General features: G+C 38.7%; 1 protein-coding gene across 1 annotated transcript in view; it reads right to left on the reverse strand.

Annotated features, from left to right (window-relative positions):
* SEC23IP (SEC23 interacting protein) overlaps positions 1 to 12,816 on the reverse strand; it is a 34,843-nt gene that overhangs the window by 15,145 nt on the left and 6,882 nt on the right. The window contains exons 5-18 of the mRNA XM_032116486.1: positions 12,630 to 12,719; positions 10,893 to 11,013; positions 10,469 to 10,558; positions 9,679 to 9,820; positions 8,228 to 8,436; positions 7,488 to 7,606; positions 6,731 to 6,901; positions 6,250 to 6,345; positions 5,863 to 6,069; positions 5,547 to 5,702; positions 4,876 to 4,978; positions 3,784 to 3,969; positions 3,209 to 3,371; positions 1,118 to 1,218 (exon numbers count right to left, since the gene is read on the reverse strand). Of these exons, the coding sequence (XP_031972377.1) occupies positions 1,137 to 1,218; positions 3,209 to 3,371; positions 3,784 to 3,969; positions 4,876 to 4,978; positions 5,547 to 5,702; positions 5,863 to 6,069; positions 6,250 to 6,345; positions 6,731 to 6,901; positions 7,488 to 7,606; positions 8,228 to 8,436; positions 9,679 to 9,820; positions 10,469 to 10,558; positions 10,893 to 11,013; positions 12,630 to 12,719 (1,935 nt within the window). The 3' untranslated portion in view covers positions 1,118 to 1,136. The remainder of the gene's footprint in view (positions 1 to 1,117; positions 1,219 to 3,208; positions 3,372 to 3,783; positions 3,970 to 4,875; positions 4,979 to 5,546; positions 5,703 to 5,862; positions 6,070 to 6,249; positions 6,346 to 6,730; positions 6,902 to 7,487; positions 7,607 to 8,227; positions 8,437 to 9,678; positions 9,821 to 10,468; positions 10,559 to 10,892; positions 11,014 to 12,629; positions 12,720 to 12,816) is intronic.

Below are 12,816 nucleotides of genomic sequence, written 5' to 3' on the forward strand. Positions count from 1 at the left end.
ACTTGAGACTCTGCATAAGCCATTGTGATGACTGATACACCACTGTCAGAGCTGTGCAGCCAGCTGGTGCCTTTCTCCTTTTACTTCTCAATGCTTTAAAGAAATGCATTTGATCAGCCTTGACATTTTATTTTTAAAAAAGCTGCTATCAACTGACCATCAGAAGCATTCTGTTACAAAAGAGTACTAAAACTGTATGATAGCAATGAAAGACACCTAAAATATTCCTCTGAAATGTCAAGCATTTCTCTTCATGCTGGGTATTTATGTACCTTGACATTATCAGTTCTTCTGCAAATGGAGAAATACATCAGAAACTATCTTGTATGATTCCACAAAGGCAAGGTGCATATTATTTCCTCCTTGCCTCTCAAAATGAAGTATTTTCTTTTCTATAACATGCAGTGATGCAAACTGGTACAATACAGATCCCCAGTCTGGAACCATACATCTTAAAATAAAAATACCTGCAAGAATATTTCAGATCTAAGATATTAAATTATACTGTGTATTTAATTTCTTTCCCAAGGGAACCAGCTTCCATGCTGTGTCCTTTCACTTGGTCTACTGAAATTCTCAAGCTATACAAAGATAATAAAATACTGACCTATGTAAGGGTCTCATTCAGTAATTTATCAATATCAATGTTTAACACTTTCTTAGGAGACAAACAGCTTTTTGCTGGCAAATGTGCACCATTGGTCAACTGATCAAATATGGACCTTGCAGCAGTGAAGCACTTTTGGGGTTCTTTAATCTACTGCACTGTAAATGAAGTTTCATCATATTCAATTTCACCAAATTTTCCTGTTCTTGAACATTCACTGAACAACCAAACAGAGAGAAGCACGATAAAGAGATCATACTTTGGTTGTATTTGTACTGGCAATTATTATCCAGTACCAAAACCACTAACATCAGACATCTTTTGGGAATTAAAGGAAGAACTCAAAGGCTTCCTCTGCATTCAAGTTTAGAAATCGTTTTTGCAATCAAAATGACATTTTATGGCTGTCTGCTTTGTAATAAAAACTTCAGAGGAGAAAGGGAAAGTAAAGACATCTAAGCTTCAGCTGAATTTGATACAAGCACAGAAGATACATTAGAGCAAACTTACAAATTCATGTGCTCATACATCAATGCTGTGGCTGCTCAGGATTGATATTCATAGTCCTGTATATCTCTTTGAGAAACAGCAAGGCAGTGTCTTCAGATCCCCTATGAAGAATGAAATAAATAAAACAAAAGGAAAAAAGAAAAAAACCAAAAAGGAATAAGTTAGTTCACTATGGTCCATGTTCTAATTCTCCTAAGTCAGATTTCATCCTATTTCAGCTCTCTAAAGTTTGCACAACTTATTGGCCTAGTGTTTATTTTTCATGAACATGGCCTTACCTCTACCAACTTCCTTCAAGCTACAATTCTACACCAGCTTAGAACTAGTTCTGCTATCAGCCCTAGCCCATGCATTTAACCTTTTTTCTACTGCACCTCCTCCTCCTCTGTCCTCCCTAACTTCCTATGCTGCAACTCTAAATCCCCTCCTCTATCCACCTCTTTGATGTTACTTCCTTGTCTTAATCTCCTCAAATAATGCATCACTTTTTGTCTGCACTGAGGTCCTGAACAGATTCCACACTTCATTCTATTCATCTTGTCCCACTCCATTAATTAGCCCAGTGTCAAAACTCAGCCTTGCCAGTTCTAGCAGCAATATTCTCATTCTTCTCTAGCTGCCAGGCCCTTAATTGTAAACAGACTGTGTTAAATACCCATAGTCTTCCTCTCTTCCTTACCACTAAAATGTAAGATAGCTCTCAAATAACAAAGATTAACATAATTCAAGTGCCATGTTTCCAAGTGGCCGTTTTCCCTCCTCTTTTCAAAAATCAAAGCTTCAGGCTATCTGAATTTAAAGTTAACATGAATAGACTTAATTTTCTTATTCATCTATAAAATGCTATTTAAATACACATAAACAATACCGACATAAAAAATAACAAACGTTAAACAGGCAAATTTTAACAAAGTTCCAGAGCTGCAGGTGTTGTTAGATGAGGGCAGCTTCCTGGGCTTTTTAAAATAGTGACACAGAGAGCCAGTAAAAGAGATTTAGATGGCCAGAACTGTGATCCACCAAATATGAGGAGCACAATTTGCAGAACACCAGTACAGAATTAAACATGCAAGCTAAGGGACTATATGTATTTTCCACAATTAAGCACAGACATTTCTTGATGGTCTCTGCATTAAATGAGCAGCAAACAAGCAAGCAGAGGGTTCAACACAAGCTCCAATCTCTCTAACACTCAGAGCACTTAATTCAAAGCTTTTCCCACCATTCCTTAAGAAAAAATGCTCTCCTATTTGGGTCATTAATCACCGTGCTCATCTTCCTTACTCGAATGACAAAACCAGCAACGGGTACCGTTTTCGAAACCCTGGCAGTGATCGGCCGCCACCTTGTGGAAAGAATTCCCATCCCTTCAGCCCCGCCTGTAGAACGGCGCTGCCACCACCGGGTCACCCCGACAGAGTGCTCACAGCAAGACTCGCTAACCCCTCCCCTGGCAGGTGCTGAGCTTTCACAGGGGAACTGATGATGGCTTTAATGAGACCCTTCAGGTAACGCTTTCAGTGCTGTATTTTAACCTCTGGGAAAAATGCCTGCTGCTAAAATTACCTACTGAAAATCAAAACCTGCAAAAAGAATTTAGAGCGCCCTTTGTCCAGCACCTGCTGAACTCAAAATGAGAGACCAGTCACTCCTCCTCCTTCAACACCACTTTGCACAGCTCACACCCAACGTTGACTACTACATACAGAGGTGGGTTGTTAAATATAGTTCACACATCCTTTGCTCTGCCAGAGGAAGCAATAAAGTTTTACCACTTATTGTAATCTAGTAAAATTCCTTCCTGAACAGTTTTATTTGAAAATCTACAGCTGTGAAAATGCTTTCAGAGCTCTCCTTGTTCTGAAAATGACAGTAGCTAAAACTGTGTGTTTGGAGTGTCAAAGGTCAAGAGAACAGTGTGCAGTGTCTTTATCGCAAACAGATTTGTTTACTGTGTGCTAACACAGAATTTTATTTTGAAACAGGATTATCAAATAGTGACATTCAAGCACAACACCCTGAGCCCCTGGACAATCATACATACTATGTATCTTAATCAGTATTTCTAGAATCACAGATATTTCCCCTTACCAGTAGCACAGATGACTCTGCAAAGCAAACAGGTACTCATTGAAGCTTTCTATTGGTTTCTCTTGTAGAACATAATCAATGCGACGCCCTCCATTTAGCATTCCAACCTTCACTGAAACATCTTCGTCTTTTGGAGGGTCTGGGCTTTCAGTGATCTTCTCAGCTAAAATTAAAGAGTTTCAGATTTAAATTATGTTCAAGCACAGCCTGCTTGACTATAATTAAGAAATATTACCATTTTTCCTACTGTAATTTCCAAGTGCTTGTGGTAAGACAATAATAACAACCTGAACTGTCCAGCATGGTTCAGAAAGGTTACTGAACTATTGGTTTGTTTCTTTCCTAACTGTTTAAACAGTTTTCTTAAGAAGCAACTGTTGATTGATCTCTCCCTGAGTTCACCTCAACCCACAAACCTTTTGTTGTATTTTCTCTCCCCCACCCAGCTGAAGAGGAGAATGACAGAGCTTTTAGCTTTTAGCAGAGGCCTCCTTAACAAGAGTCACTGGGATATCCAAGTGTCAACTTATTTGAGATAAGTAAGTTACAGGAAAACCAGTGATGTGACCACATACCTTCCACCACCTGCTTTTCTTCCTCCTCTTTAATTTGGTTAGCCACTTTCTCCAGTTCTGCTTGCAGCTGGGTTGAAGATGTATGAGCACGTGCAAATTCGTTAAGGGTCTGCCATGCACTCTTCAAAGAGCTAATAAAGCCCTGCTTCAGATCAGATCCCATACGAGAGAGAGAGTCCTTCAGCTCTGAGAAAGAAAAAAAACCAAAAAATTTACTACAGAAGGATTTAAAATTACAAACTAAAATCAGAATGATGAAGCTCTGTTCAATAAACACCCCAATTACCAGGAGAAACAGGCCTGCTATGTCATAAATGTGTCTTTCTTGCTTCTCTATTCAAGATTAGGTGAAATGCAATTAATACACAATCGACTTCCTACTGAGTAGGTCAATGAACCCACCTACATCAAAGTAAAGAGTAAAGAGCAACAGACCGTATTTTTCTCCTTTACTATACACACCTTTGGAGAGTTGTAACCTAAAACAAGTACCTTGTCTAGTCTAGCAAAGAAAACTCACCCTAATGTACAATTCTAAAGGACAGATGCTACAGAATCTCTCCAAGCGCCTGAAGAGAGGCTTTCAGGAGGGCTCTGTGAACTTGCACAACAGCAAAACTGACATTCCTTATTAGATGTGGAAAATTTAAGTAGACCACCTTGGTCTGATGTGCACCCAGGAGCAACAAAATCAGTCCCAATGGCTACAGAACCTCCTTCTCCCTCAGGGTTTCCAACACTGAAGAGACTCTGGTTAAACACATCATGGTGGTCATTAGGGTCAAGATTAAAAAAACCAATAAATTTAGTCTCTGTTTCAGATCTTAGAAATGAACAAGCAATGTACAGCATTTTTTTAATGGAACTTAGGTAATGAGAAGGTTAAATCTGGAGGAAATATGATTATTAATTTTGAATGAAATTGTGAATGCCCAACTTACGGGGCTGGGTGGAATCACCTCTGATGTTTAGGAACAACATGGAGTCAGATACCCAGGAACATTCATCAGTCTCTTAAAATCTTATAATATTCTAAGGCATCAAATGAGTAAATAATGAATAGAATCCATATGAAATAAGTTTTCTTTTTACCCAGATGAAGTCTTTTTCTGCCTTTATGATGTGGAATGAGAACTGGTTTTAAATCCAGGTCTTCAATGATCATTGGTTCTAACCTGTAAGCTACGGGATCAAGCTGTTAAGAAACAACATATTGACATTTTGTTATCTTTAAAATTATTTTAATTATTACATTTCAGTGAAAAAAATCCCTATTTATGGTTTATAGACAACCATTTTTGAATTCTGTACTATGAATTTACAAGAATTCAGTTCATGACACATTAGGCAGGTTCATGAACTACTTTGGTCTTGTTCTCCTACAGAAGGAGATTCTAATGAGGAAACACAACAGCAAGATTTCCTTGCACTCAATCTCTATCAACATGTCACTGTGGAATTGTCAAACAAAATGAGACAGAAAAGGACAAACACTACATGTAAAAATACAAACATTCCATAAAAATCTACAAAAGTGGCCTCAAACTAATGAAAAAAACCCAAACCAACTCCCCCCAAAAAAACTTCCTTAGTTCTGAAAAGGAACAAGGCACATATTAGCAAACCAACCCATGCCTGAAAGCGTTTTGTGAAATGTACACAGGGGAACAAGAGGTGTAATGCTCAGAAGCCAAAACTTAGTATTCTGCCTTTTTTATCATCTACATCAACTAAAATCAAATTTCAAACACACTGCTACTCACTGGGTGATAGATATTGAAGAACCCCTTGCAGGTAGGGAGCCTGTAGTTTTCATCAATCTTCTCCACACCCCTCACAGTAAGGAACACACCAATGGGGGAACCAAGAGCAAAGAAAATATCTGGTTCAAAGTCCAGTGCATTGTAAACCACAGAAACCTACCAGACAGAAATCAGACATCATCTCTCAGAACTGTCAGCTTCAAAACTTCAAAGAAAGTAGCAAAAGGTCATCAACGTTAAAGAAAAATTTAATGAAAAGACAGGATTATTCAAATCCTTTAAATTGTTGAAATCATTTAAATCTATGTAGACTCACCTGGCCAGTTCCAACTTCAAAATACTCATAGTCAATGTTCACAGAAGACACAGATGCACCAACTGGGAGCCTCCTCTTTGAGTGCATCTGACCAGACTCTGAAGGGGAGACAGAAGAAACTGCTTCTTTTGGTTTCTGGGTGTCTTCCTGAGTCTGGAGTGTGGCAGCCAGCACTGCTTTCTTTTCTGCCACTGCTTTCTTCTGTTCCTTTTGAGAAAAGTTTTAAAGTTAGGGAGAAAAAAAAAGTTAATTTCACAGTTGTCAAAATTCCTTTAATATATTCAGGATGTTAACAAGAGTGTTCAAGAATAGAAGCTACTCCACAGCAAGGAAGTCAGTTACATTTGCCTAACAACTTTTTATTTCAATCCTGAAATATGTATTTACCTGCTTGGCTGCTCTGTCTTTTACAAAATTAGCTATTTTCTTTCTTGGTCCAAGAGGTATCCCCATCTCCTTCAGGTCATCAACTGTACACATGAGCTAAAAAAAAAAATCCAAACACACATATCAGAACATATTTTTCTAGTAGAAAAAGTACTTATAACCTTTCTAGTAAAATGTATCATTTCTTACTGGCAACGACTTCTGAATTTGTTAAGTCAATTTGTAAAGCTACAGAAAATGCAAAAAATTAAAAAGATGTGACACAAAGTGCCTTAACATAACTGGGGGGAATGCACCACACCAAGAAAAAAACGACAAGAGCCACAGAACATTTAGTCTTCAAGTCATGCATTGATTATCTTATCTTTGCAACTGCTCTCATGGCCACAGAACTCAAAGGAAAAACAAAACAACAAGAAAACCCAAACATAAACCTCCATACCCTGGGCAATCCCTACAAGTCAAGTGAACATTTTTGTACCAAAGACTCCATGTCGATTCGCTCCTTTTCAAAGGTGCTTGCGTACTCTGACAGACTGAGCATTTCCAGAGTCTTCTGCAAAGTAGGAACATCTTCATCCGCTTCAGGCTCGCAAAGATCATCACCAGAAGTAGCAATGGAGGAGCCCAAGGAACTGGTATCTTCAGTCATCTTAACAAAACAGCACAGAAACAGAATCACATCCTCTGACAGTGAAAAACCAATATGCAGCAAACAAAACCAAGCTGGACTACTTTCTCTTAAAAACATTAGAATGCAACCTCTGTAAACATACATCCACTTTTAGGGAAGCAGGACACAGATTTTCCACTAAAATAGACCTGCAAAATAAATATTTAAAAATTACTATGAGGGACAAAATGCTCTCAGAAAAGCTTCCTTTTATTCATCAAACAATTGGTCACCATATTCAGACTAAACACACATATAATTCTTTCCCTCTTATACATCTCTCACACAATTTAGATAGTGTTAGACGAAGTTACATGCTCACAAGGGTCAAAGCTGATGTTCACCATCAAATCTCATTACTGACCTACTTGGAACTTAACATGAGATCTAATTAATTTGCCCTGGGAACTGACAATATTTACAAAACTGCATCTTTCCATTAACATGTTTAAATGTACTATCAAAACCCACAAACATGTTTCAGCTAATAAATTCTGAAAAGTTAACAAAGGAATGACTGAAAATATCAGATCTATTGGCTTGGAAAGACCAGCATGCAAATTACCTGTTTATCATGAACAGCCACATCCTTCACACTCCCATTAACACCAGAGAATGGTCCAGAATTTACTGATGAAGCCAAGTCCTTCTGGTTAGACAATATGTCAAATAGAATTAAGGAACCTGCAAACAGGAATTAGAGTTGACTTGGGAAAAATATCAGGTTTTCCTGTCCCTAAATCTTGAGCAAGATTTATATGCAATAGTAATGTCACAGTACAGATTGATCAAAAGAGATGGCTGAATTAAAATACCCATATATTAACTTGAACATAATCACTCTCAACTAAAAGCAGCCCCTTTTTTCTCTGTTCATGCTTTATGTAGATGCCATGACTAAATTATTTTTCCTTCAATACCTGAGACTGCTTGATGTATTGAAGGAAAAGTTCCATTCCAAACCAATGTCAATATGCTGGTCTAACACTTATTCTATCTTCCAAAAAATGATTGTGGTCTTACTAAGTGGGGTTCTGAGACACAGAAATCACCCACCTAACAAGACACCAGATAACCTGTTGACTTTAAATGCAGATTAGATACTAAGTTTTCATGAAGGGAAGTACTGACTTTCTCTCAAAGCCGAGAAACTCAGCTGTTGAGAGGTGTTTGTCTTTCAGTCAGCTGTTTTCTGAAAGACAGCCAAGCCCTAACAGCTAATTTGAGCCTTATGCTTAATGAAGGCTCCAATTCCCTCAAGAAGGAACTGATTTGGGATAAAAGCAGCATTCCTCAGACAATCACCTAAGCTGTGCCCAGCCACGGAGACTCCCCCTTTGAAGTCGGGGTTGCGGCTCATGAAAAGCGCATACAGGCGGTTCATTTCCATGCCCACTTTATCCACGATGGTCTGGCAGTAGGTGGGGCTGTTGTAGAACAGGATGTCGAGCAGCGTCTCGTTGGTGAAGTGCCTCAGGCGACCAATGCTCGGCAAAGTGATTTTCTTTATGTTCCTGGTAACACAGAATCGTTAGAAGCACGAAAGGCTTTAAAGAAACACTCGTGAGGACTTTGTTAGCTTTTGAAATTAATGCCATGTAAATTCTACAGAAAAGGTCTCTAAAGAGATTTTAAAAAACCATACAGCCTTCTGGCCTTGTTGCATATTCATACATTAATGCTACCTGCTGATTGTAATATTTGAGAAAGATACAGCTCCCTTTTTTACTCTCCAGGCTGAAGGGATGCCTGAAATAACCTCTTCGCTATTCCAACACTGCTCTCAGAAAGTACCAGAGAAGTCTGGTAAGCAGATTGAAGTGGAAGAGAAAAAGGAACTCACATATAAAATTAGAATCATAGAATTGTAATACTCTCTTTTTGAAGAAAAAGCTTGGCATCACCATCTGCCTGCCTGGAGTCAAGACAGCTGCAGTGGAATGGCTATAGGCTTGAGACTGCCTGGTTTGATTAACAGAATAAGGATCCCTCCTCATGCAGTGCTCAAATGCAAATAAAACACCAAGACTGGAGGAAAGCGGTGAGATTCAACTGAGCTCGAACAGTCTGGAGAGCATCAGCATCACTTTAAGTGGCACAGGTTTCCACCCTCACAATTTCTACTTCCCCAACTTTGAGCAAGGGAAAACAGCTTGAAATGTGAAGTCACAGCAAGGTAGGCACAGAGAAGGGATTTTAAAACAGAATTTTAAATGCTGTAACACTCCTACCCAAATATAGATACTTTGCTTCAAAAAAGAACCCCTTAGCTCAAGTGCCCAATCATAATTCGGGTACCCCTCTAGGACTGGACAGAGGGCTCCATGTCTTCCTCAGAAGTAACTCCTAGGGTCAAACTCAATCAGACTGCAGGAAGGTAATGAATAGAGAACTCTGCACTCTGAATTGTCCACACATGGTACTGGACAAAACATCTCCATGCTCACTACTTCATACTTGTGATCACAATCTCTACGCACTCACTCATCATCAGGTATCATGCACTGGCCGCTCTCATGCAAATGCAGTACTGAACAGGTGTGTGCATGAAAATAAACAAGAGAAAATATTCCTCATGTCTTTCCAGCTTTACTCATCAAAATACTAATTTTTAAAAATTAGCAATTCTCTTTTGAAACTCAGTCATACATTTACTCATCTAGCCTGCAGAGCATATGAACTGCTTTTTCTCCACTTTCCAGAACCCCTTAAAATGCAGCTTTTAAGAGGTTTTCAACATTAAACAACACCCTCACCTGTCTACACCTGTTGCATCTCCATGCAGAGAACTGTGCCAGTGAACTGGAAGGAATTCCACCCTGCTCACTTTGCGTTCCTCCAAACATTTCTTAAAGTGAGTCTGCAACAACTTCAGAGAAACAGTCCTGAAATCATCAACTGTAAAGAAAAAGAATAATGAAAAACTGAGAGCTGCAGTACTCAAGTAATACGTGAAGAGTCCCTCCTGCCCCATAATTTCACACATAATCAGAATACAAATGATGGAAACTGAAAACTGGAAAAATCTTTTCAAGAATTACTATTCTAAAAATAAGAAAGTGCACATTTCTGTTAGAGTGGATTTTTTTAGCAAGCTTCTATTTATCTCACAATGACTGCCTGTTCACTCCGTAACCAGACAGGGCTTTTTTAATTTATTCAATCGTACTGGAATGTATTTTAAAAAAAAAAAGCAAATAAAAAACCACACCACACACACAAACCACACAAAGCAAACACATCCACTCACACAACAAAAAGAAAAAGCAAAAAACCAACCAACCAAAAAAACCCCTCACCACACATCCCAAAACCCAAATCACCCTGCAAGTCTGGTATTGAGTACTACTTGAGCTAAAGCTTCAAGTCTGACAGAACACAGATTCGGCCTTTGGAAAATAACCATGCAAAAACTGAACTTCTTAATATCAGAGATTTTTCTTTAAAAAAAAAGTTATTAAGATGTGCTTATCTGAATATAAGCTAGAGAGAATCACATTTAAACAGTTAAGAATATAAATGCTCATTATACGAGCCCAAACTTACCACATTCAACAATGCTTCTAAACCTCAAGTCACATACAGGACCTATGCCATGAACCATAAATACCAGATGGTCAATTTGGGACATTTCTCCTGTAGAAAAAAAGGAAAAAGAAAAAAAAAAAACATTCAGAGTACCAATATGTACTGCAGGAGTGAAGTTTAGAGTCAAGCAAGTGTAATACATGCTTGTTTTATAAAGCCTATTACACAACATGGTTCAGGATATAACAGAGCCCACAAGACTCCATTGATTAAAACCAGATAACCTCTTTCAAGCAGTTTAGATGAAGGAATAACTTTAATCTTTAGACTCCAGGCACAAAGAGCACACAGCCACTCCACCCAGTATTGGCCAGCTTTTGTACAGACCCAAAATGACTGCCCCCAGTGCAGACCCAAGTACACCAGGAATCTCATCACCTACCATCAGGAATCTCATCATGGTCATCATCAATTCCACGTTTCACTACCCTTGGCCTTGCCTGGCCATCCTGAGTGGTGCCCCATTCATCTGGTGTGGCAGAAGGCTGGAACTGAACTATGACCTGCAACAAATAGTGTCCAATTCTAACCACAGTAAGCCCTCAAGACTCATGTTAGTCTGAAAGCACTGCATGGTTTAATGCATTTTTTGACTGCTTTACCTTGCATCTGAAACTCAAATGTTTTCTTCCACAAAATCCTCATTAGTGTGAAAAGCAAACAGGTGACTCTAACCACTAGGTGAAGAAGCTGGGCCTGCTCAGTAATTCTGAACCATTTTAACTCAGCCAAGCATTATTCAAGCTCCTCTTTCCCACTCTCCAGTATCCACTCTTCCTTAGCAGATTGCTGCTTATGTAAGGAAATTGAATACTACCTTATTTACAATAACTCTATCACAAGGAGAAACTGGAAAAAAAAAATGTGCAGTATCTTTCAGGGAAAGACAACAGTATTTGAAGCAGTCTGAAAACACTAGAAAGTGAGGAATTCAGTAGTACAGCTGTTTATAGGAATTACAGTCTGAATTCGTATCTATGACACCAAGTGGTTTAAATGTTCCTTCTCTAGGTTTTTACTGGACAGAATTCCCCAACCAGCATTATTAAACACTTAAAGTAGGAGCAACTGATGCCTTTTCCTGGTCTTAAAATCAAGAATCAAACACGGTTAGAAGGGGAAAAGGGATTTTACCTTGGTATTTATTTTAAGGATCCTTAGGTGCACATGTCCAGGTTGAATGCACCTCCATGCACACCACAATCCCTCCCCAAAAGATCTGGTATAACATTAGAGGTCTTACTAATTAGCATATCTATCAAAAATTCCCCAATGAGAGGCTCAAGTGAGCCCCCCTCCCCAAGGAACCTTCCCCTGGATGGTTCTATCTTAGTTTACAGAATGTGTTCTGGAGAGGACCTTGGGGTCTGGGGCACACTGATCCCTAACTACAAAGCTTCTAAGATGTTTAGTCTCCTAGCTTAACAAGTCCAAGAATGCAGGCAAAAAAGCACTAAGAATACAGAAGTTGTAAAAAGGTATAACAGGCAAAAAGAAAAGGCAAAAAATCACCATGGCATAACAACCATGATCCTTTCTGGCCCTTGAGTAGTTCTATGTATTAATTACTGCACCTGTGATAAGGGAACAGTTAACAGCATTGGTCAATAAGGCTGAAGTCCATGTTTTAATCACATGAGACTGTTCACAGAGTATTTAGAATAACTTCTACAGCTTGTCTTGCTATGCTTTCTTATGGCCTAAAAAGTCACAGCAGAAACCTTCTCAGGGCTTAAATAAACTGACTACTTACCTTCTAGCTAGATTAATGCTCTTCTCCACATGAAAGCTCTTACTTTTAATTCTCTTTCTTCTGGTACAGACTGAGGTTAAATTAATTCAAATTGCTTACCATTTGCTGCCAGTTACGCTTAGCCAAAATATTTACTATGCAAACCCTTATTCTCTTTAGGTTTCAGAAAGCATTGTCTTTGAACCACATGACAGCACACTGAAGTTCAGTGTTCTGTAAACTTGATCATCTTCAATGCACACACACTCAGAACAACCAACTGGTACTGTTTCATACAAGGTTAAGACTGCATTCAATTTTTGCTTCCATCCATTCGCTCGTTCACCCCTAATGAATCCTGCGAGACACAATTGCCAAAATCATTACCTTGGGATTATGCATAACAATTGTCTCCCCATTTGGAAATTCAAGTCGTCGATGCCATTGATTTGTAGTTACTGCCCTTTTATATTCTGCCTGAAACAGTAAACAAGTTACACAAAATCAGCATGGCAACCTTCTCAGTATTTTGTGGCCTCATGCATCATCTGTAATGCTACAGTTAAAATGTACA

This window comes from Corvus moneduloides, chromosome 8 (assembly GCF_009650955.1).
Source record: "Corvus moneduloides isolate bCorMon1 chromosome 8, bCorMon1.pri, whole genome shotgun sequence".
Classification (NCBI taxonomy): domain Eukaryota; kingdom Metazoa; phylum Chordata; class Aves; order Passeriformes; family Corvidae; genus Corvus; species Corvus moneduloides.